This window comes from Anomaloglossus baeobatrachus, chromosome 6, assembly GCF_048569485.1.
Source record: "Anomaloglossus baeobatrachus isolate aAnoBae1 chromosome 6, aAnoBae1.hap1, whole genome shotgun sequence".
NCBI lineage: Eukaryota > Metazoa > Chordata > Amphibia > Anura > Aromobatidae > Anomaloglossus > Anomaloglossus baeobatrachus.
Window position 1 is genome coordinate 35,647,062 of NC_134358.1, and position 24,841 is coordinate 35,671,902.

The following is a 24,841-nucleotide window of genomic DNA, read 5'->3' on the forward strand; positions in this document are numbered from 1 at the left end:
TCCACATGATGTCCCACAACTATCCCAGCCCTGGTTCCTGGAGTTTAAGGTTCCTGGAATTCCCAACTGCTGGAACAGATGGAGGCTATGAACTATTACCAGAGTTTACAGCCTCCAGGTATCCTAACAGCTGGGAACTCCAAGAATCTTTAAGTCGCCCTTGAAGTCTCCTTTAAGGTTTCTGAGCTTCACAGCTGCTGGACTGTCAGACTGTTGTGCGCCATGTCCCGCAGTCTGATAGTCCGGCAATCCAGTTGACGGATTACCGGAGTGCACACTCTGGGGCTTCCCTGCTGCTCTCAGTTAACTCAGTTAAACCTGCTGCTGAGTTGACGGACAGTCGGCTTGTGATACCCCGCTGCCCTTAGTGTGTCCCAGGAGCTGTAGTGATCGGTCGCATTTCCATCACTGTAGCTTCTGGATGTAGCAGAGCTGAGATCATTGTGGTATATCGTGTGGATTATGTCAGACCTGCGGAAGTGTTTTGAGGGTAAATAAATTGGTGAAAGAGGGTGTTTTTTTATTATTTAAAATAAAGAATTCTTTTGTGTTTGTTTGTTTTTTACTTACAGGTTTGGTAATAGGGAGGTCTCATAGACAAATCACAGCTGACATCAACCCTGAATGCCACAGTACCAGGGCAATTGGGATGAGCAAGGTAAAGTGCCACAATTGGCACATCTTATGGATGCACCAATTGTGGGGAGACTGCGGGCTGCTATTCTTAGGCTGGAGAGGACCCAATAACCATTGACTTTCCCAGCCTGAGAATACCAGCCCCCAGATGTCTTCTTTATCTGTGCTGGTTATCACAAATCTTTTTTTTTTTTTTTTTCTACTGTGCCTCTCAATCACAGTAATGCCAGTATCAAAGATGGCTATGACATTACTGTGATTGCCAGGCAATATCAGCATGTTTAGTGGCTGAAAATCAGGCAAGGGGACTCGAAATTGATGAGGCGAATACCCAAATAATCGACGAGTAACGGATATAAGTAATGAATAGTGGCGAATATATTCGCTCATCACTGTCAATAATAAATGACAAAATAAGAAACTTTGTAAGATATCATAGTAAAGAAATTTGCTTCTTTCTCCTCCTGGACTGATCATTTATTCTACAAATTTAAAATTCAGGGATAAAATGTGTCTTCAGCACATACAGACTTTTACTGAGATAGGGGATGACTGGTGCTCAACGTTCCATAGACAACTATGACTGTTCTTTAAGGAGTACGTGTATGTTCACTTCTAGCTCCTCCCACCTCCATAGAATCTTAAAAGCACCAACTGTCATTTAAGTCTGGCTGTAACTCCTCCCTCTCCATAGAATTTCAAAAGCACCAACTGTCATCTCCTATCTAAGTAATGGGAAATTTTGTCTTCACTGAATACCGATTTTGCAGATTTTACCCATGAATTAACAATGAAAGATCAGCCCAGGAGGAGAAAGAAGCTGATTTGTTTGATAAGATATATTACACAGTTGCTTATTGTCATTTGTACTATTCATTTATGAAATAAAAATTAAAATGACCATTACTCTTTAAACATTTGGAGATTTCATGCTCAGTATTTAGGCTCCTAATGGAATCTGCTCCGAACTGGACAAAAGGGAACTTTTCCAAAAAACAAGAGGGGCTTATAAACAGGGGTCCCAATTACTCCAGTGGACTCCAATTTTAAGACTGATATAAAGTCTCTATAGATAAATGTATTTTCTGGTCTTGTAAATGACAGACAGGTGGACAGATCATTAAGACACGTCTGTAATAATTGTGTTGTACCGAGCGGTGATCATGTGTGAATATGACCAGGACAGAATTGTATCCAAAGCAATGAGTGTTCCTATTGAATAACAGCAAGCAGAGATTTTAAAAATCCCAAATCCCAAGGCAGAAAAAAAATTGTACAACTTTCTGTAATGCAAACCATACCTTGAATTGGCTAAACCTATAATACCGCTATAATCCACTTGAAGTAGATAATGACATTTCCAGTTCAATAACTACAAGCCGAGATCTTGAAAGCTAAAGTGAAGCGATACGAAAAGTGTATGAATAAAAAGTACAGGGAACTTAATTTTTTATTTAATTAATTAATTTATTTATATAATTTTTTTTTAAGTCTGGTTCATTCTTGGATGCAATTTCCAGATACCTGAAGGTGCCTCATTCATCTGTACAAACAATTATACGCAAGTACAGACAAGATGGGAATATCCAGCCATCATATCGCTCAGGAAGGAGACGGGTTCTGTGTACCAGAGCTGAACGTGCTTTGGTCAGACATGTGCATATCAACCCAAGAACAAAAGCAGAAGACCTTGTGAAGATGCTGGAGAAAGCTGGTAAGATTGTGTCATTATCCACAGTGAAATGAGAACTGTATCAACATGGGCTGAAAAGCCACTCTGCCAGGAAGAAGCCATTACTCCAAAAGAAACATAAAAATGCCAGATTCATGTTTGCAAATGCACACAGGAACAAAGACCTTAATTTTTGGAGACATGTCATGTGGTCTGATTAAACTAAAATTGAACTGTTTCATCATAATGACCATCGTTACGTTTGAAGAAAAAATGGAGAAGCTTTGAAACCTAAGAAGACCATCCCAACTGTGAAACACGGGGGGCAGCATCATGTTGTGGGGTTGTTTTGCTACAGGAGGGACTGGTGCACTTCACAAAATAGATGGCATCATGAGGAAAGAAGATCATGTGGCAATACTGAAGAACATCTCAAGACATCAGCCAGGAACTTAACACTAGAACTCCTGAGGTAGTCATTTTGACTACTTTGCACCATGTATTTCTATATAGGTGTCACGAGTCCAGTAGTTCTAGTGTTAAAGCTTAGGCGGAAATGGGTCTTCCAAATGGACAGCGACCGGAAGCAAACTGCCAAACTGGTTACAAAGTGGCTTAAGGATAAGAAAGTCAATGTTTTGGAGTGGCCATCACAAAGCCCTAATCTCAATCATATTGAAAATTTATGGATAAAGCTGAAAAGGCCGGTGTGAGCAAGGAGACCTGCAAACATGGCTCAGTTACACCAGTTCTGTCAGAAGGAATGGGCCCAAATTCCTACCAACTATTGTGAGACGCTTGTGGAAGGATCCAAAATGTTTCACCCAAGTCACACAGTATAAGGGCAATGCCACCATATACTAATGACATGGAGGAATCTTTCTCTCTCTCCCTTTATTATTCTGGGATTTGGCAAATAGAAATAATTTTGGTTCCTAATTGACCCAAAACAGGAAAAGTTTATTCTGATTTCATGTCAGATAGTGAGAAAAACCTGCAGATGTGTCTTTATAGAGAGCGGAGGGAAAAACCTGCAGATGTGTCCTAATAGAGAGCGGAGGGAAAAACCTGCAGATGTGTCCTAATAGAGAGTGGAGGGAAACCTCTGGTTTCAACTGTATACTTATCATTCATCTTTAAAAAAAAGTGATAAGTTGGTGATCACAAGACATCTCTCACTGATCTTAAGAATGGAGTCCTAAGTCCTCAGGTTGAGCATACACACTACTGCCTCATTTATAGCATAAGTAGCTAACGCAGAGAGCCGGGCACTGCATTGACCGCTTACTGACAGAATGGACCTGTGTGTGCCCTATTGCAGATTTAGGAGAAGGGAGAGTCCATTCCATACTTTGTGGGTGATGGCTGCATTATACAGCCTGCTTCTGCCTCTAACAGCAGCGACCATAGCCTGCTGTTTAACCAATTAAATGCCGTTGCCATTCCCTGATAGTGGCATTTCAAAATTTGCAGCCCATGTGGCACCAATGAGATATCAGCTGAGTCCATTCCATACATTGTGGGTGTCGGCTGTATTATACAGCCTGCATTTGCCTCTACCAGCAGCAACCAGAGCCAGCTCCAATCGCTGCTATTTAATAGTGTAAATGCTTCTGTCACTCCCCAATAGCGTGCATTTTAATATTTGCAACCTACGTGGCACCAATAAGATACCATGGGCTTACTGAAGTTCCCATTCACCACCATATTTGCACTCCCATGAAACCCAACCTTTAATTTTTATTACATACTAGGAGTATTGTAGCATACAGGACAAGCGATCAAACAATCACAGGTTCATGTCCTTAAGAAAAACACAAAAATAAGTTAAGAAAGTAATAAAAAAATCTCAAACAATGTAAAAGTTCCTTTTCTTAATAAAATAGTAAAGAAAAAAAATTGCAAATGCCAAATGTGCTATCACTCACCAATAAAATTCGGATCCATGCAATTCTAAAATTAATAAACCCATAAAGCAAATGTGATACTGAAAAAAATGATGCTTTTTGATCTTGCATCCCCCAAAAATGTAATAAAAAGAGATTAAAATGTCGTATGTAATTCAAAATGATAAAAATTACAACTCGCTATGCGAAAAAGAAACCATTGCTAAAGTCAATAAAACAAAAAATACTGATTTCTGAATATTTTTAAACCCATAATTATTCAAAAAGTAAATAAATAATCATACCGAAATCGTACTGATCGAAAAAAATCATACTGGCAGCTCATTTTTACCAAAATTATTGTTGCAAAAATAAAAAAACAAAAATCAAATTGCACTGTTTTTCAGCATTTGAAGTGGTTTAATTTTTTACATTTCTGTTACTCAGTGCATTATATCATAAAATGATTAGGGTAATTCAAAATTAGAAACCGTCCTGGAACAGACAAGTCCTCAGATGGGCATGTCGATGGAAAAGAAAAAAGTTATGGCTCTTGGGAGAAGGGTAAAAAAAAAAATACACCTGGTCAAGAAGTGGTTACATTATGTTGTACAAAGGTCTGGTGAGAAGTAGTACAGCATATTCCCCACTAGATGGCAGCAGAGTAGTGAAGGAGAGTTAAAGTAACACTGTAACAGAAGGGAGGCTGAAGTACAGCAGAGTAACTTCAGCAGGCAGTTCACATGCGCACCACCAGGGGGCAATAGAGTAGTCAAGCAGTCGGGTCTAGCCGGGAAGTCAAGTCAGTGCAGAGGGAGGATCAAGATCAGGTCAGAAACATGACCAAGGCTGGATGCCGGGAGATCAGGTATGCAGAGGAGAACACAAAGGGCACAGAGAACAGAAGACAAGACCGGAGGGTGAGGAGACACAAACACGGAAAGGAGGATGAACCAGGATAGGTAAACAACTGACAGAAGTGGGAAGCCAGGGACTGGGACAGACGGATGAACGGTGGAGGGTACAGGTAACTAGGATTTAGATCAAACATGAAATCCCAACAGAGCCAGTCACAGGCTGCAGAGCAAAACTATAACCAGCGCTGGACTGCTGGTGCAATTGCTGTTGTTAATTGTTGTATATAATGAGGCAAAATAGATCATTATATTTTGGAAGGGTTAACCAAAAATCAATGGAATTGTTTACTGCTATGATGGTATCGAAGCAGCTGAACCATGGAGTCTATGGGAGCCCAAAAGGTCCTTCTCGCCATATAAGAGGACCAAACACAATCAATGACTGATGATATGTAGTTAGGGTCTCTGTTGGAGTTTTTGCATGGGTTCCTACAAAGTTCTTATACCACTTATCAAATCTTCCCAAAAATTCATAATGTGATACAACCTTTTTGAGCTGGCCAAATTTAGTCTGTTTGCCTAGTATATGATAAAACTAAAATCTGGTATAAATAAAGGAACAACCATATACAGTAAATATATCATACAGTGTTTCCCACGTTCCCTATAAGCAATGGAGATCACAGTCTAAAGGGTACTTTACACGCTGCGATATTGGTACCGATATCGCTAGCGAGCGTACCCGCCCCCGTCGGTTGTGCATCACGGGTAAATCGCTGCCCGTGGCGCACAACATCGCTAACACCTGTCACACGTACTTACCTGTCTAGCGACGTCGCTGTGACTGGCGAACCGCCTCCTTTCTAAGGGGGCGGTTCGTACGGCGTCACTGCGATGTCACTAAGCGGCTGCCCAATAGAAGCGGAGGGCGGAGATGAGCAGGACAAACTTCTCGCCCACCTCCTTCCTTCCACATTGCCGGCAGCCGCAGGAAAGCTGTAGTTCGTCGTTCCTGAGGTGTCACACATAGCGATGAACGACGAACAACCTGCGTGTTCAAGAATCAACGATTTTATGAAACTGAACAATGTGTTAATGATGGACGATTTGGTGAGTATTTTCCATCGTTAACAGCCGCTCCTTGGTGTCACACGCAACGACGTCTCTAACGATGTCGGATGTGCGTCACGGAATCCGTGACCCCGGCGATATATCGTTAAATCCGTTGTTGCGTGTAACGGGGCCTTTAGTCAAACACACAAACTGAAGTCACTTCAACTATTGGTATATTTTTGGATTGTAAGAGGAAACCCGAAAAATCTGGAGGAAACTCCATGCAGATGTCATTCTTGCTTGGATTGGAACCCATGATCCCTCTGACGCAAAGCAACTGAGCAGCTGTGTAACGTATAAGATATCATGATAAGATATCATGAGAAACACACAATATGGCGGTAGCTTGTGGACTAGCTGCAGATGTGGGGTGTAGGGAAAATCCATTAAGAATGTTGTCTGAGGTCACGTTGACTTAGAAGATGGTTTATCGATGATCGGATGATATCGATATAACATAAGGCATGTACACATCCAAAGTCACAGGTTAGGTGGTATTCAATGCCATCCACCATTTATTTATGGGTTGACCAACTTTTTGATCTTTGTCAGTCTTCATACTTGGATGGATGAACAGTAGAGTTTCACCTTAAAAAACACCCATATAGCCTTATCCCTTGTAGAAGCAAGACCTACAAGTGGTTGTATAACACAACGAGGCCACCTGGACTGTACATCTGCATCATGTTCTTGATCGTTGCTCTTTGTCTTTCAGAGACGACATATTCTCAAGAATCTGGAGCTTCTCCGGTGTTATCAGACCTTTCTGACCTTCCAATAAGAAACATAAGTAAGTAAGCTTGAATATAAAACTGATGATCACTAGTGATTAATGAACTGTTCGGTGATCTTAACGAGCATTTAAAGAGGACCAACCACCAGGATTTTCATATATAAACTAAAGCCCATGCTATATTTGCACTATCATGCTGATTGTATACATACCTTTAGGCGGGCTTTGCAAGTTGCGACATCGCAAGCCGATGCTGCGATGTCGCACGCGATAGTCTCCGCCCCCGTCGCAGGTGCGATATCGTGTGATAGCTGGCGTAGCGAAAATTATCGCTACGCCAGCTTCACATGCACTCACCTGCCCTGCGACCGTCGCTCTGGCCGGCGACCCGCCTCCTTCCTAAGGGGGCGGGTCGTGTGGCGTCATAGCGACGTCACACGGCAGGTGGCCAATAGCGGTGGAGGGGCGGAGATGAGCAGGATGTAAACATCCTGCCCACCTCCTTCCTTCCGCATATCCTACGGAAGCCGCAGTGACGCCGGTAGGAGATGTTCCTCGCTCCTGCGGCTTCACACACAGCGATGTGTGCTGCCGCAGGAACAAGGAACAACATCGGACCGTCGCGTCAGCGTAATTATGGATTACGCCGACGCTGCACCGATGATACGATTACGACGATTTTGCGCTCGTTCATCGTATCATCTAGGCTTTACACAGTACGATGTCGCATGCGATGCCGGATGTGCGTCACTTTCAATTTGACCCCACCGACATCGCACCTGCGATGTCGTAGTGTGCAAAGCCGCCCTTAGTTGTGAGATTGGATGTATGCTTTCTGAAATACAGGCAAGTAAAGTTTGTGAAATGCACTCTTATTTGATTGATAGGTGCAGCGGAATATCTCATTGTTGGGAAGGGTTTTGCTAGTTATTCACGTCCCTGTCTGCCTGTCCTTCCTCCTCCCTGTCCTTCCTCCCTCCTTCCACCCCGTGAAATAACAGAGACAGGGGGAGGAAAGACAGGCAGGCAGCCAGGGGCGGGAATAACTAGCAAAACCCAACCCACTTATTGAATATTCCGTTGCACCTATCAATCAAATAACAGTATTTCACAAACTTTACTTGCCTGTATTTCAGAAAGTATACATCCGATCTCACAACTAAAGATATGTATAGAAACAGCATGAATAGCACTAGTATAGCACTGGTTTTAGTGTACATTGTATATGAAATCCTGGTGCTTGGTCCTCTTTATATGCTTGTGTGCTTTGTGTTAATCTACAGAGTAAACTGGAAGTCAATGGGGAACTTGAACATCTTTCCAAAAAATCTTGTGGAAAAATGCTTGCGTTTCCCATTGATTTCCGTTATACTCTGTAAACGAGTAACGAGCACCCAAGCATCAAAATGCTTGTTATGCGTACCGAGCACCGAACACTTCGCTCATCACTAATGACCGCTATTAGTGATGCGCGAGCAGTACAATGCTCGGTGCTCGAAATGATGAGTGAACACTACGATGCTTGAGTGCTCTTTACTCTAGTCGAGCAGGTTAGACGCTCAGATGGGCTCAACTCAAGTAACGAGTATAATCAAAGTCACTCATTGGCCAGTTCGACTCTCTGTCCACATACAGTCAGCCATAAAGAAAACATTTCAGGGGGAGGGACGGCGGTTTTGTTTTTTGGGACACTACATCAGAAAATGTTGTTTTCACTTTTCACCGCCACTGAGAGCCAGTTAGAGACTGGAAGTGTCACGGTAGTCTCCCTGTTTGTGGAGACTAGTGACAGCTTTAGGACTGGAGTCTCTTATCTCCATCTGGCCCTCTACATTTAAATGTTGTTTTGTTTCTCTTGGTACTGAAACGGTTAATGTCAGTTTTGCTGCTATCAGCTTTTCCAGCAGTTCGTAGCTGAGTGTTGCAGCTGCTTTTGTAGTCACATCACTTCAGGTTTAAATAGAGGTGTTATCCAGCAATCCTTGCTGAACATACAAACTCATTGTTCTCTGGCCGCCTTGGAGGAAGGTTCTGCTGTGGAGTTTTCCTGTACTTAGGATTTATCCTTTCTTTTTGTTGCTATACCCCCTTGTTTCTCTTACCTTACCTTGAGACTTGTTAGTGCAGGAGCGGGTCTAGTGAATCTCACCTGCCCCTCACTAGCCAGGGCATCTATAGGGTCTTCTCAGGGTCTCAGGTTCCTGCTCGGCGACACTTGCGAAGTCTATATAGGGACTGGTGAGGAGAGTTGGGACAGCTGCAGGTGAGGATAGGAGGTGTTCCACCTACCCCTCTCACTAACTCCAGGGCCCCCGCTGTTATTGTGTCCTCGGTGTCCCCTTTGTTAGTTGTCTTTTTTGTTGTGCTTAAGTCTGAACGCCCCCACCACATTTGTCATACCTGGCAAGCGTGACCGCAAGTGGCTCTCACTGGGGTGCCTGCTCCCATCATTCAGTGAAGGGAGCCTGCGATTTGCATTCAATGTTTCATGAACAAAACATCTAAGCACCCGAGTTACTCGGCCAAGCACCCCGATGCTCTATTGAGTACCGAGCAGTGCCAAGCATGCTCACCCATTATTAATTACTATACATAACAGTGGGGCGCAATTGTAATTGGGGCGTAATTATGTAAAAAAAAAACCTGCAAAATATGTAGGTGGGAAAACTTGAAAAATACTTATTTTCCTCACTGTATAAATAATGCCTCATTGTGCCTCCATGTATTAATAGTGCCCGAATTGTGCCCTTATATAATAGTATTTTCATACACACTTTGTACCTTCACAATGAAACTCACCCCATCCTGCTGAGGGACACAGATCTGCTCTATCTTCCTCCATGCCCCCGGAAGAGATGGAGCAGGGAGCCGATGGCTCTCTGCTCTGCCATAGCTTTTAACTTGTGTCATGAAGACGCAGATTACATTGAAAGCAGAGCCATCCGGGAATCTAGGCCGGCCCTCCACAATCCACCATGTTGAATCGCGGTCATGACCTCTGGTCCACCAATGAGATGACATCTTCACCATACCTTATATGAATATTAATATAAAAAATAAAATGTTATCTATCCCAAAAAAATCTACACCCTGAAATTCAAAACCCAACTCAAAAAACGATATTTAAAAAAGTTAAGACTCTTGGAACGCAGTTCACCAAAAATGGGAAATTCCTTCTAAAGATGACAAATGACCCCATCCTTGTCTTGTTTTATGTTCTGACTTCTCAATATCGTATATATCATTTTTTACCTTGTCTCCATTACTCTTGTTGTTATTCTTTGGAATATGATGAATGGAAGGTTCAACTTGACTTGGCCAAGGACTGTAAAAGTCGGGATCCGCGCTGGTAACCTTGTACCCGTGCACTGATCCCGGGTATCAGAGAATTCTGGGTAACTATCCGGATCCAGTTCCCCGGGTATTTAAAATAAATAAATAAAGGAAAAAGAAAGAAAATAAGAAGCAAGCGGTTTATACTTAACACTCTCCACGCAGCTATACGGAGCCACTCATTAACCTCAGGCATATGCACTGCTTCCCCTGCCCACCGGGACGCCGTGTCTGTAATTGATTGCAGTCAGATCACGCCCCCACCCTGTGTGACAGTGTGTCTGACTACTTGCAATCACTTACACTGTCTCTGAATGTATAGTGGTATAAAAATAAAAAGGTAAAAATAATTTGGCATAGGGTTCCCTCATATTATGATTCCCAGCACAGATAAAGCACACGGCTACAGGCTGCAGCCCCCAGCCATGTGCTTATCTAGGCTGTGTATCAAAATTAGAGGAATCGATGCGGCTTTTTTAAAGTTACCGTATTTTCTGGCGTATAAGACTACTGGGCATATAAGATGACCCCCAACTTTTCCAGTTAAAATAGAGTTTGGGATATACCGTATATACTCGAGTATAAACCGAGGCCCCTATTTTTTACCACAAAAAAAAGGAAAATCATATTGACTCGAGTATAAGCCTCGGGTGAGAAATGCAGCAGCTACCGAAAAATTTAAAAAATAAAAATATATACCAATAAAATGTAATGTGCCCATCCTTGTTGACCCTTGTAGAAATGTGCCCATCCTTGTGCCCCTTCCTTGGGCACTCTAGTAATGTGCCCATCGTTTAGTAATGTACTTCTACTGGTCCCCTATTATGCTGTTGTTTACACACAATAAAAATTATTTTCACCTGTCCTCCATTCCCGCGGTGTCCTTAGCTGCTTCTGGCAGTCCGCACGCACGTAGACCTCTCGGTGATCTCTTCCGGTGCACGGAACCACTGCTTCAGGCCGCCATCATGGCTTTACTGCAGTAGAATATGAAGACACCATACTCTTGAGAAGAATTTTCAGGGGTTAAAAAGTCGTCTTTACTGCAGTTGAATAAAAAGACCCCCCACTCTTGAGAAGATTTGCAGGGGTTAAAAAGTCATCTTATACGCCGGAAAATATGGTATTTAAAAAATTAATTAAAAAAAATGCTTGCTGTCCCCCTCAATGTTGATACCCAGCTATGATAAAGCTGATAGCTGGGGGCTGGTACCCTCAGGCAGAGGAGAGCCATGGTTATTGGCCCCCCCAAGCCTAAAAATAGCAGCCTAAAGCTGGCCAGGATTGTCGCATTCATTACATGCGACAATCCTGACACTTTACCTGGCTCATCCGATTGCCCTGGTGCGGCAGCAATAAGAGGTTTATGACAGTTCACAGTTGACACTAAGCCTTAGATTAGTAATAGGGAGGGTCTATGAGACCCCCCGATTACTAATCTGTAAGTGAAAAGAAATAAACATAAACACCGAAAAAATCCTTTATTTGAAATTAAATACAAAATAAACCACCCTCTTTCACCCCTTTATTAACCCCCAAACATCCAGTTCTGACATAATCCATACGAAGTCCCACAATGATTCTGGCTCTGCTACATCTGACGTGACAGCACACGGGCATAGAACATGACCGCCCGCTGTGAGCTTCAAGCAGAGACTGAGCCGCGCGATGATTGGTGACGTCACGTTTCCATAGTACACCACCTATGACTGCAGGTAAACTGACCTCAGGTAACCACATTGAACTCAGTGATCTCACGTCAGGTGTGGTCACTGAGTTCACAGACCTGCATTAGCTGTTACCATTAATGGTCTTCTACAAAGACTTCAAAATGTGAATCAGCGCAAACCTAGAGCCGGGTGGATTTTCATATGTAATGTTATAGGAGCAGTGTCCTCACATCTTTTGTTTGGTTTCTTTCAGACAACTTCACGTTCGATGGGGTCTTTAAAAACATAGAAAGTGTCACATTATTTCTTGGTAAGTTCAAACAAAAATATTGTAACTTGTTCATTTGCTTGTGTTTTGCGATCTATTTATGCATCTACCAAAGTAATTACAGTTATGGTGACTACAATGGGCTTTAAATCTGCTCTCATGAAAAACCAGTGTCGCACACACCTTACTGGTTTTGGGTGATGTTGAAGCCCAGTCCCATTTACTTCATAAGAGATTACTACTCGTACATGCATTAAAAATGATTCAACCTCCATAAATTTACTAACAAAATTGACTACTGCAGTTTAACCGTTATTCTACCCTTCATGACAAGCGTATTTAGTACTTACATGAGCCCCTCTGGCTGTTATAACCTGCTGCAATTGTGATGCATAGCCAGATACAAGTTTCTGGCAGCGTTTCTGAGGAATCTTAGACACTTCTTCATGGGCAATGTGCTCAAGATCACTAATATTCTTGGCTTTGCAAGATGTAACTTCCTTCCTTACATGCCGATGAAGATTTTCTGTGGGAACAAGTCAGGTGACTGTAACGACTACTCCAGAATCTTCCAGAACTTATTGCTCCAGCTTCCGAACAGAAGCCATGATGTTTTCTCTTAAAATTTACTAACATTTGATTGAACCTATCTTGCCCTCTACACACTGCAGGTTTCTACTGCCAGAGGAAGCAACACAGCCTCAGAACATCACCAAGGCATGGCCGTGCTCCACTGTAGGCATCACTGAGCAACCACCATGCTTTACTGAAGGCATCACTGACCCTCCATCGTGCTTCACTGTAGGCACCACTGAGCCCATGCTATGCTTTACTGTAGGCATCACTGAGCCACCATCATCCTTCACTATAATTATAATAATAATAATAACATTTATTTCTTTAGTGCCAACATATTCCGCAGCGCTTTACAATTCAGGAGGATCATATACAAACAAGTAACAGTTATAGAAAATACAATATTTAGAGGGAAAAAGACAACCCTGCTCGTGAGAGCTTACAATCTACAATGAGATGGGGAAGGGACAAGGTACAAGTGCTTATTTACAATGACAATCCAGCCATCTCAAGGAAGTGGGGGATAGATAATGACTCCCTGGACCAGTTGGCCAGAGCCTTCAGATGCATTTGTGTGCCATGGAATTTGACGTGGGGTTATGTTCTGAGAAGTTGTGGAGGGACTATGTGAATTTAGTTCGGCTAGGGCGTGTGATAGGCAGCCCTAAAAAGATGCATTTTTAGGGTACGTAAGCTGAGTAATGCACTATAGGCATCACTGGTCCTCCATCGTGCTTCACTGTAGGCATCACTGACCCTCCATCGTGCTTCATGGTAGGCATCACTGACCCTCCATCATGCTTCACTGTAGGCATCACTAAGCCCTCACCATGCTTTACTGTAGGGATCACTGAGCCACCACCATGCTTAACTATAGGCATCACTGAGCCACCACAATGCGCATTACTGAGCTATCACCATGCTTAACTATAGGCATCACTGAGCCACTACCACGCTCTGCTGTAGACATCACTGAGCCACCATCATGCTTGAGGAATAGTTAGGTGACTGTCCGAAGATCAGGACAGGCAGAACACAGTAATACAGGCCAACAGCACCACACTAACATAATGTATGACTGGCAGAGTTCTGGGAGAGGCTGCTCAGCTAAGTAGCTGGGCAATCACTGAGGAGATGGAACAACTGAACAACCCAGCACCTCCCAGAACCAGAATTGATGCCTGCACGGTCATTCAACTCACCGACAGCTCAACAGCCCAGATACCAGACAGCATACAATCCCTCATTGCGCCCTAGACTGATTGCGCAGAGGAATCGTGACACATGCTTCACTATAGGCAGGGTGGTCTTATCATTGCTTGCTTCATTCTTCTTCTTCTAGACTTACCTCTGGTCCATAGGCCCAAAAAGTTGCAGTTTTATTTCTGTGCTCCACAGAACAGAATCCAAGAACCTTTGTGGGTTATTTATATGGTTTTAAGTACATTGGAGACGACTTTTCTTGGGCTTTTGGGTCAGTAGAGATGACGTCTTGGAGACCTTCAGTGTTTAATATGCACCTTAGGCAATGTGGACACAAAGGAAAATGCTGGTTGTTGTTTTCCTGAAGGGGTTTAGCCGACAATTTTTCCATTGTTCCAGCATTTTTTCTTCTATACTGTGAAGTATAGAAAGAAGGCGACTTCCAAGAAAAAAAAACACAGGAAGAATGAGCTTGTCAAGTAAAATGGAACATGTGCACAGCACTGCCATTTTTTGAGGCACCTTTGTGGTGTGTTTTCAGGTGGAATCTCATGTGTGTACATAGCCTGTGTAAAATAAAACCTCAGCGCCTGCTGCATGCATATATTGCTGCAGGGATTTTGAAGTCACTTGTGGTTTTTTGATGACCTGTATCCTCAAGATCAATGTCTTCTATAGTTGATTAGTGGAGTTCACAAAGAGCTTATCCCATCCGTTCCCTATTTAGGATCCAGCACTAGGGATACCTATTGTCAGATATCTGGCTCGGCGCATAGATGCGGAACCTATCTAGGGTGGTGAGAGACCCCAGGGACCAGCACTAGGGATACCTAGGGTCAGGTATCTGGCTCGGCGCATAGGTGCGGAACCTATCTAGGGTGGTGAGGGACCCCAGGGACCAGCACTAGGGATACCTAGGGTCAGGTATCCGGCTCGGCGCATAGATGCGGAACCTATCTAGGGTGGTGAGAGACCCCAGGGACCAGCACTAGGGATACCTAGGATCAGGTATCTGGCTCGCGCATAGGTGCGGAACCTATCTAGGGTGGTGAGGGACCCCAGGGACCAGCACTAGGGATACCTAGGGTCAGGTATCTGGCTCGGCGCATAGGTGCGGAACCTATCTAGGGTGGTGAGAGACCCCAGGGACCAGCACTAGGGATACCTAGGGTCAGGTATCTGGCTCGGCGCATAGGTGCGGAACCTATCTAGGGTGGTGAGAGACCCCAGGGACCAGCACTAGGGATACCTAGGGTCAGGTATCTGACTCGGCGCATAGGTGCGGAACCTATCTAGGGTGGTGAGGGACCCCAGGGACCAGCACTAGGGATACCTAGGGTCAGGTATCTGGCTCGGCGCATAGGTGCAGAACCTATCTAGCGTGGTGAGAGACCCCAGGGACCAGCACTAGGGATACCTAGGATCAGGTATCTGGCTCGGCGCATAGGTGCGGAACCTATCTAGGGTGGTGAGGGACCCCAGGGACCAGCACTAGGGATAGCTAGGGTCAGGTATCTGGCTCGGCGCATAGGTGCGGAACCTATCTAGGGTGGTGAGGGACCCCAGGGACCAGTGGTAGGTTTGGTCAGGGGTCACCATCTTCCCTTTCCCCATACACAAGGTCTTCCTTCCCTTCCTGTTCGCTGTGCACTTGGTACTTCAATCAAACGTCTCATCCAACAAACCCCCCCAGCCAGTCCAGGTATTTGATGCTGGAGACAAATATGAATACTTTTGAGAGTGCAGAAGTAAAAGTGGCATTATACATGAGTATTTAGTTTTATTAGTTTTGTTCAGATATTTACATTGTTCTTGTCTTATTGGATTGTTGCAAACAGAAGAAAGTTAGTGAATTTTGCTAATGAACCAAATTTGCAATGAAGGGGTGGAGTAAGGGTGGACATAGCATTGGTGCAAACTGTGCAGCCTCACAGGACCCCAAGAGGCCAAGGGACCACATCCATCTCCAAAGTAGGTGGGATTGTTCATTATGATGAACTATTGGGCTGCAAAGAGCATATATATTGTTCTTGCACAGGGCCCTCTTCTGGAGGAGCACGATTTATCCCTGATGAGTCTTTCTCTTCTTTACCCACTATGAGACCTATAAAGTGATTGAACATCATGGACGTTTCCTCCGCTGCTCTATGTTATACGTAACGTGCTGTTATTTCTTCCGCAGATTGTCTGGGCTCCCATTTTACATGGCTACAAGTCATTTTTACCAATTTCCCAGCTTTACTTAATTTTGTTAGTAAATTAAAATGTGTATCTGGTCTGTGCCCTAAAGACCTGGAAGACTATGGCTGTGCATGTAGATATGAGCTGGAAGGGCTACCCATCGATGCAGCTGACAGGTGAGACCATAGGAGACATAGATTGTCACCCACATTTCGAGAAATAACCTCTTCCTGACATTTTTAATTTTCAATCCATTGGACACGTACGGTGCATGTCCAGTGGAGATGTGCGGTGCTAAACCCAGCTGTTCTGCACAGTCAGCACCTACCACTAACAGCAGTGATCAGAGTTTAGCTGTGATCATGGTTGATTGATAAACCCTTAAATGCCACTGTGAAAGCATATAGTCCTGAGAGCGGGGTGCCGCTTTGTCATTGGACCAAGGAGCCTGCTGAAACATGTTGGTACTCCTGTGAAGATCAGCCGCAGGCCAGTCTTCATAGGAGACCGTCATTTTAACTATATACTGCAATACCATTGTAGCACAGTATATGGAACATGAGATCAAAGGTTCGAGCCTCCTGAAGAGGGTATAGAAGGGAAATAAAATTATTACAAATATGAAAAAAGTTCAGACCCCCTTAAAACGAGAGTGTGATTGGTTTCAGTGGGCGACACCATAAATTATTTGCTATTTTTTGTTTCAGTTGCTGTTTTCAGCATCGCAAATGTCATGAGGAAGCTTTGGAGATGGATTGTGTTTGGGACCCTTCTCAGATTAGTGCGGATGCTAGTTGTCTCACCAAGAACCTGACATGTGGTAAGATGACATGGGCACCTCGGAGGTGGGCTCTTCGGTATAAAGGGTGGGCAGAGGAAAGTCAGGAGCTTAGATTGTTGGATCTGGACCCAAAATGGCCATGAACCCAGAAAGTATTACACTGCCCTATATCATTTTTGCTGACTACAAGATATCTTGTGATCTTGATGAATTTTGGAGTCACGCCCGTTTTTTCCACAAAACAATGTTTACTAAGGAACTCTTACAGGAATAGCGTAACAGCATATATAATTATAATTATATTATTTAGATATGCTGAATGTGCAAAAAGAAATGCTGAATATACAATTGGTGTAACTAATAGGAAGACTGCTTAATAAGCAGTTAAAATCTGCTGACGTTAGAATTTTATGGAGATATAAGCAGCGTAAAAACTGATGGGAGAATTCAGTAGTTCAAGAGGCTTACAAGTTGCAGCATATTTAACTCTGTTAAAAATGTTTTTGTTAAATATGTCATCCAGCACACAAACAGTTCTTGGACGGTGCAGGAATGACCCTTATATATTCATTCTGTTACATTTGTGGTTGTTTTACAAGAGCCAAACAAATTACATTTCCTTTGAAGCCACCTGAACTACTTCCCCTCCAATCTTTGAGCTATGAATGAAGACCAAGGAAAAGCTTTCACCAAGACATCAAGACCATAGATGGAACACAAACTTGATGGCCGACTACCTCTAGTAATTACAATGCGACAACCCTGATCATAACTATTCCAAAAAGAAAAAAAATCCTCCCTAAGGCCGTCGTTACACGGGACGATCTATCGTGCGATCGCACGAGCGATCATACCCGCCCCCGTCGTTTGTGCGTCACTCGTACTTACCTCCCAGACAACCTCGCTGTGGGCGGTGAACATCCTTTTCCTGAAGGGGGAGGGACGTTTGGCGTCACAGCGACGTCACACAGCAGCTGGCCAATAGAAGTGGAGGGGCAGAGATGAGCGGGACGTAACATCCCACCCACCTCCTTCCTTCCGCATTGCCGGCGGGACGCAGGTAAGCTGTGTTCGTCGTTCCCGGGGTGTCACACGGAGTGATGTGTGCTGCCACGGGAACAATGAACAACCGGAGCACAGAAGGAGGAACGACATTTTGAAAATGAACGACGTGTCAACGAGCAACGATAAGGTGAGTAATTTTGCTCGTTCACATTCGTTCAGAGGTGTCACACGGTACGATATGTTAAACGATGCCGGATGTGCGTCACTAACGACGTGACCCCGACGACATATCGCCCGATATATCGTACCGTGTGACGCCGGCATAACTGTCACACTGAGTGCAAGACATCACCTGGCGAGTGGTGCAACAGGAGGGATACACCAAGGAAGATATAAGGGAGGGTTCTGGCAATAGGAAAAGGAAAGTGTGGTCACCTCCTAACACACACCTGAGTCTGATCCCTGCAATCTATAATGTCCCTAGATGGGTCCTTCACCCATGCACCGTCATGTGCCTAGGCCCTCACTAAGTCATTTAATAGTTACATAGTTACTTAGGTTGAAAAACACCTAGGTCCATCTAGTGGCCATGAACTCACGCTGACTAGTGTATGGGCCAGCAGGACTCTAGTCACGGTACTGCAATAAAACAACACGAGGAAGGTAAGACAAACGGGTGGGGAAAGACATAAGACATAGCATTCCTAAGTTTCTCCAGTAGAAAACTTCACAGATGCAACTGAAACAAACACCTCTCCAGAGACAGCCCCCACTTCTAAGTAGTCAATATAGAAGATCTATCACCGGCATGTTGTGAAGCCAGGAGTAGATAAATATAGTGGAAGGGCATGATGATAGAATGCTGCTGCTGTGATTAAGACTATAAGTAATCTCAGTCAGAAAGGAAATGGCCCTTAACTCTTTCAGTATCAAAGGAAAGTAAATCTGCACCTGAGAAGTCTGAGGATTTGGTCTTGTCCAGACAATGGGATTAAACATTGGTGCTGCCCAAATCAAAAATGGCTATTATATGAACAGTACATGACGTATGCAAATGGTGTAGCCATGAACTATGGTCTACACGTAAAAAATAGCAACATGCACTAATCTGATCCGTTTTTTGGACAAGACTCTATACTTAATGAGTGCAAACAAAGAAGTATACCATATTGACACCATCTGTTTTTATGGATACATTAACTTGAACCACCACATGGAAGTTTAATCTGCTAGTCTGAATGAGCTTCAAAAGCAGACTTACATATGACAAGTAGATGGCACACAGATGACAATATGGATGAAAAACAGATGATTTTGTACAGAGCATCTGAGCATGGTAGTGCTCGCTCATCACTAGTTACGAGTACTGAGCACCTGAGCATGGTAGTGCTCGCTCATCACTAGTTACGAGTACTGAGCACCCGAGCATGGTAGTGCTCGCTCATCACTAGTTACGAGTACTGAGCACCTGAGCATGGTAGTGCTCGCTCATCACTAGTTACGAGTACTGAGCACCTGAGCATGGTAGTGCTCGCTCATCACTAGGTACCAGTACTGAGCACCTGAGCATGGTAGTGCTCGCTCATCACTAGTTACGAGTACTGAGCACCTGAGCATGGTAGTGCCCGCTCATCACTAGTTACGAGTACTGAGCACCTGAGCATGGTAGTGCCCGCTCATCACTAGTTATGAGTACTGAGCACCTGAGCATGGTAGTGCCCGCTCATCACTAGTTACGAGTACTGAGCACCCGAGCATGGTAGTGCCCGCTCATCACTAGTTACGAGTACCGAGCACCTGAGCATGGTAGTGCCCGCTCATCACTAGTTACCAGTACTGAGCACCTGAGCATGGTAGTGCTCGCTCATCACTAGTTACGAGTACTGAGCACCCGAGCATGGTAGTGCCCGCTCATCACTAGTTACCAGTACTGAGCACCCGAGCATGGTAGTGCTCACTCATCACTAGTTACAAGTACTGAGCACCCGAGCATGGTAGTGCTCGCTCATCACTAGTTACGAGTACTGAGCACCTGAGCATGGTAGTGTCCGCTCATCACTAGTTACGAGTACTGAGCACCCGAGCATGGTAGTGCCCGCTCATCACTAGTTACGAGTACTGAGCACCTGAGCATGGTAGTGTCCGCTCATCACTAGTTACGAGTACTGAGCACCCGAGCATGGTAGTGCCCGCTCATCACTAGTTACAAGTACTGAGCACCTGAGCATGGTAGTGCCCGCTCATCACTAGTTACGAGTACTGAGCACCTGAGCATGGTAGTGCCCGCTCATCACTAGTTACAAGTACTGAGCACCTGAGCATGGTAGTGCCCGCTCATCAAAGTACTGAGCACCTGAGCATGGTAGTGTCCGCTCATCACTAGTTACGAGTACTGGGCACCTGAGCATGGTAGTGTCCGCTCATCACTAGTTACGAGTACTGAGCACCCGAGCATGGTAGTGTCCGCTCATTACTAGTTACGAGTACTGAGCACCCGAGCATGGTAGTGTCCGCTCATCACTAGTTACGAGTACTGAGCACCTGAGCATGGTAGTGTCCGCTCATTACTAGTTACGAGTACTGAGCACCCGAGCATGGTAGTGCCCGCTCATCACTAGTTACCAGTATAGAGCACCCGAGCATGGTAGTGCTCGCTCATCACTAGTTACCAGTACTGAGCACCCGAGCATGGTAGTGCTCGCTCATCACTAGTTACCAGTACTGAGCACCTGAGCATGGTAGTGCTCACTCATCACTAGTTACCAGTACTGAGCACCCGAGCATGGTAGTGCCCGATCATCACTAGTTACGAGTACTGAGCACCCGAGCATGGCAGTGCCCGCTCATCACTAGTTACGAGTACTGAGCACCTGAGCATGGTAGTGCCCGCTCATCACTAGTTACGAGTACTGAGCACCCGAGCATGGTAGTGCCCGCTCATCACTAGTTACGAGTACTGAGCACCTGAGCATGGTAGTGTCCGCTCATCACTAGTTACGAGTACTGAGCACCCGAGCATGGTAGTGCCCGCTCATCACTAGTTACAAGTACTGAGCACCTGAGCATGGTAGTGTCCGCTCATCACTAGTTACGTGTACCGAGCACCCAAGCATGGTAGTGCCCGCTCATTACTAGTTACGTGTACCGAGCACCCGAGCATGGTAGTGCCCGCTCATCACTAGTTACGTGTACCGAGCACCCGAGCATGGTAGTGCCCGCTCATCACTAGTTACGAGTACCGAGCACCTGAGCATGGTAGTGCCCGCTCATCGCTAGTTACGAGTACTGAGCACCCAAGCATGGTAGTGCCCCCTCATCACTTGTTACGAGTACTGAGTACCCGAGCATGGTAGTGCCCGCTCATCACTAGTTACGAGTACAGAACACCTGAGCATGGTAGTGCCCGCTCATCACTAGTTACGAGTACTGAGCACCCGAGCATGGTAGTGCCCGCTCATCACTAGTTACAAGTACTGAGCACCCAAGCATGGTAGTGCCCTCTCATCACTAGTTACGAGTACTGAGCACCCGAGCATGGTAGTGCCCGCTCATCACTAGTTATTAGTACAGAGCACTCGAGCATGGTAGTGCCCGCTCATCACTTGTTACGAGTACTGAGCACCCGAGCATGGTAGTGCCCGCTCATCACTAGTTACGAGTACAGAGCACCCGAGCATGGTAGTGCCCGCTCATCACTAGTTACCAGTACTGAGCACCTGAGCATGGTAGTGCTCACTCATCACTAGTTACTAGTACTGAGCACCCGAGCATGGTAGTGCCCGCTCATCACTAGTTACGAGTACCGAGCACCCGGGCATGGTAGTGCCCGCTCATCACTAGTTACGAGTACCGAGCACCCGGGCATGGTAGTGCCACCTCATCAGTAGTTACGAGTACTGAGCACCTGAGCATGATAGTGCCCGCTCACCACTAGTTACAAGTACAGAGCACCTGAGCATGGTAGTGCCCGCTCATCAGTAGTTACGAGTACCGAGCACCTGAGCATGGTAGTGCCCGCTCATCACTAGTTACGAGTACTGAGCACCCGAGCATGGTAGTGCCCGCTCATCACTACTTGTCATATAATCAGTACCTTTAATCAATTCTTATTGCTGCAGTCATGGAGCCCTTATGGTCCAATGGTCGTCAGATGAGGCCACGTTTTCCTCCATTTCATTTGGGAATAAGTTTAAAAAATGAATAATCAAATGTTGTCGCAGATGATCAAAGCTTTCAGCAGTGACATTGTTTTTTTCTGCTGTGCCCTTTTGCATTTTAGATAATAAGACTTTGTTTATAATTACATTTACCAGGTAAGGGGTTATTTTTTTTATATGAGGTTCAGAAACCCCTTTTAATTAGGATCTAATAATGACCTGAAATCCAAGTAAACCGTAATTAAACCGTATTTATGTTTTACTACAATCCCCCTTTAATAAGAGCATGCGAGGGTTCCAGTGGTGGTGAATGGCGGTGGTCTGTGTGCATTGTACACGCCATTATCCAGGAGCACAGATGGTGGAAAGCAGATCTATAAATGGGGTCTTGTGTTTGTTTTACCCCCCAGAGTCTGGCAGCGATTGTGAGAAACTCCTCTGTGACTGCGACAAAGCCGCCATTGAGTGTTTTGTGAACACGCACGTTAACTCTTCGCTGAAAGGAATGGATATCACATTCTGCCCGGCTCCGGTTACAGGTACAAATTACTCAATGTTATCCTCGGAGACGCAGGATACTGCTGTATGGTGACATTTACGTGACACTATTTTGGCAGTGGCAGGACTGAAAAAAGTTTGGAGGAGGCCCCTGTGACGGGGTATGCGGCAGAGCAGTAAGGGACGCCAGGCCAAGGAACAATCCAAAGGGCTTTATTGGAACCACAAAAATAAAGCACCAAACATAAATATAAATCCTTAAAGTCTGCAAGGAGTCCACAACAAAATACCGGGTCACCTCCCGGTATTCCGATGCCAGGGAAAATAGGGCAATGGTCCTTATATGAGTTCCTTGAGTCCAACAGGGTGAACAACAAAACACAATCCCACGTGGCCACTGATCTCCAATCTGTAACAGTCCATACACAGGCACTAGGATCTAGCCTCAGCTATAGATCCTAGACCTTCTCCAGCTGAGATCCAACTAACTGACCTAACATGGGTCTCATTGTTCTTCTCTCCTGGGATCAGCCCCTTAGGTGGGCAGAAGAGTCCAACTCCGCCTGGACACTTGATACATGAATGGACTTTAGACTCCCGGCTCTGTTCTGTTTACCAAGTTGTGGATTGGAGAAGTCCCATGCTGAGAAGAACAAACAATCCCCCACCAGTAGTACATAAAGGACAGTCAAGGAGAGACAGACTATTACACCATGAGCAAAGGCGGGGGAGGGACACACTGTTACAGCCCCCGTCCCAGGTGTAGGACCCAGAACCCACCTAAGACCTAATCTCAGCCTCATATAGGAAGAAACAGAAAAGTTACCGTCCCCTAGAGGAGATTGTATTGGAGATTAGTGAAATTATCATGGAAGCCACCTAAAACCTCAGTGTTTTTAATGTTTTTTCTGTCCTTTATTTTAGTTGCACCTGAGATTACCTTCCAGAATGGTGACGTGATACCAGACGCCAAGGGTAAGTCTCATCCCTGTTCGAAACTGGGATCATCTGCATCCATCGGCTTCTGGGGTCATTGATGTGATCTACTATAATGTAATGGAAGTATAAGAAGAAAGTCTCCTGCAATATTGGGGTAAAATGCTAGGGCCTAGTAGCAATGGGAGGACCAGTGGATATTTGGGTTCGGCAAATCAGCACGGAAACAAAAAGAATCGAGTTCGGCATGCGGACTTGACCTTAAACAAAGAACCCCATACAAGTCAATGGGGATGAGACATTAGGGGCTGTAAAATGGCCATAGTAAGCCCTAGGTGGCTCTGGTGGAAGTTACATGGTAGTAAGAGCAGTATAGTTATACATACCATGTTTCTCTGAGGATCACTCTGCAGTCAGACTCTCTTCTGTGCTCACTAATTAAGGTTCATGAATATTCACTGCTTCCCCCGCCCACCTTGTGTGCCAGTGTCTGTGATTGGTTGCAGATTGTTATACACACCCCACACCTTGTGTCTGTGATTTTTTGCAGACTGCTATATATGCCCCCACCCTGTGTCTGTGATTGGTGTCTGTGATTGGTTGCAGACTGTCATACACACCCCCCACCCTGTGTCTGTGATTGGTTGCAGACTGCTATACACGCCCCCCCACCCTGTGTCTGTGATTGGTTGCAGACTGCTATATATGCCTCCCACCTTGTGCCTGTGATTGGTTGCAGACTGATATACACGCCCCACACCTTTTGTCTGTGATTGGTTGCAGACTGATAAACATGCCCGCACCCTGTGTCTGTGATTGGTTGCAGACTGCTATACACGCCCCCCACCCTGTGTCTGTGATTGGTTGCAGTCCATTTGCTGTATAGTAGTGTAAAAAGAAATAAAGAAATATTTTTAAAAAAAAATTACATAGGCTCCTGCCATATTTTGAAAGCCAGCGCAGGTTAAACAACACCTACAGGCTGGATATCAAAATAGAGGGACAAAAATGAGATGCAGAGTTCCTCCCACTCAATTTTGATATCCAGCCATGATAAAGCAAACAGATGGGGGCTGGTATTATCAGGATGGGAGGAGCTATGGTTATTGGCCCCCCCAGCCTAAAAATATCAGCCCGCAGCTGTGACTGCTGGTAAACTCAGTGACGTCACCATTCACAGCTGTGGCTCAGTCAGTGTCTGCCTGAAGCCGCAGTGGGTGGTCACATTTTCTAATGTGCTCCATATGCTGCGACTTTAAGATGTAGCAGCGGCGGGATCGTCCTGTGAATTTATATGGATTACGTCGGATCTTCAGGGGTGTTTTGGGGGTTAATG

The 24,841-nt window shown here is 44.9% G+C and overlaps 1 protein-coding gene across 1 annotated transcript in view; it reads left to right on the forward strand.

The window, feature by feature from the left end:
• Positions 1 to 24,841, forward strand: part of OC90 (otoconin 90) — a 95,879-nt gene that overhangs the window by 1,649 nt on the left and 69,389 nt on the right. The window contains exons 2-7 of the mRNA XM_075316013.1: positions 6,880 to 6,954; positions 12,154 to 12,210; positions 16,130 to 16,304; positions 16,836 to 16,948; positions 22,482 to 22,610; positions 23,494 to 23,544. Coding sequence (XP_075172128.1) covers positions 6,880 to 6,954; positions 12,154 to 12,210; positions 16,130 to 16,304; positions 16,836 to 16,948; positions 22,482 to 22,610; positions 23,494 to 23,544 — 600 coding nt within the window. The remainder of the gene's footprint in view (positions 1 to 6,879; positions 6,955 to 12,153; positions 12,211 to 16,129; positions 16,305 to 16,835; positions 16,949 to 22,481; positions 22,611 to 23,493; positions 23,545 to 24,841) is intronic.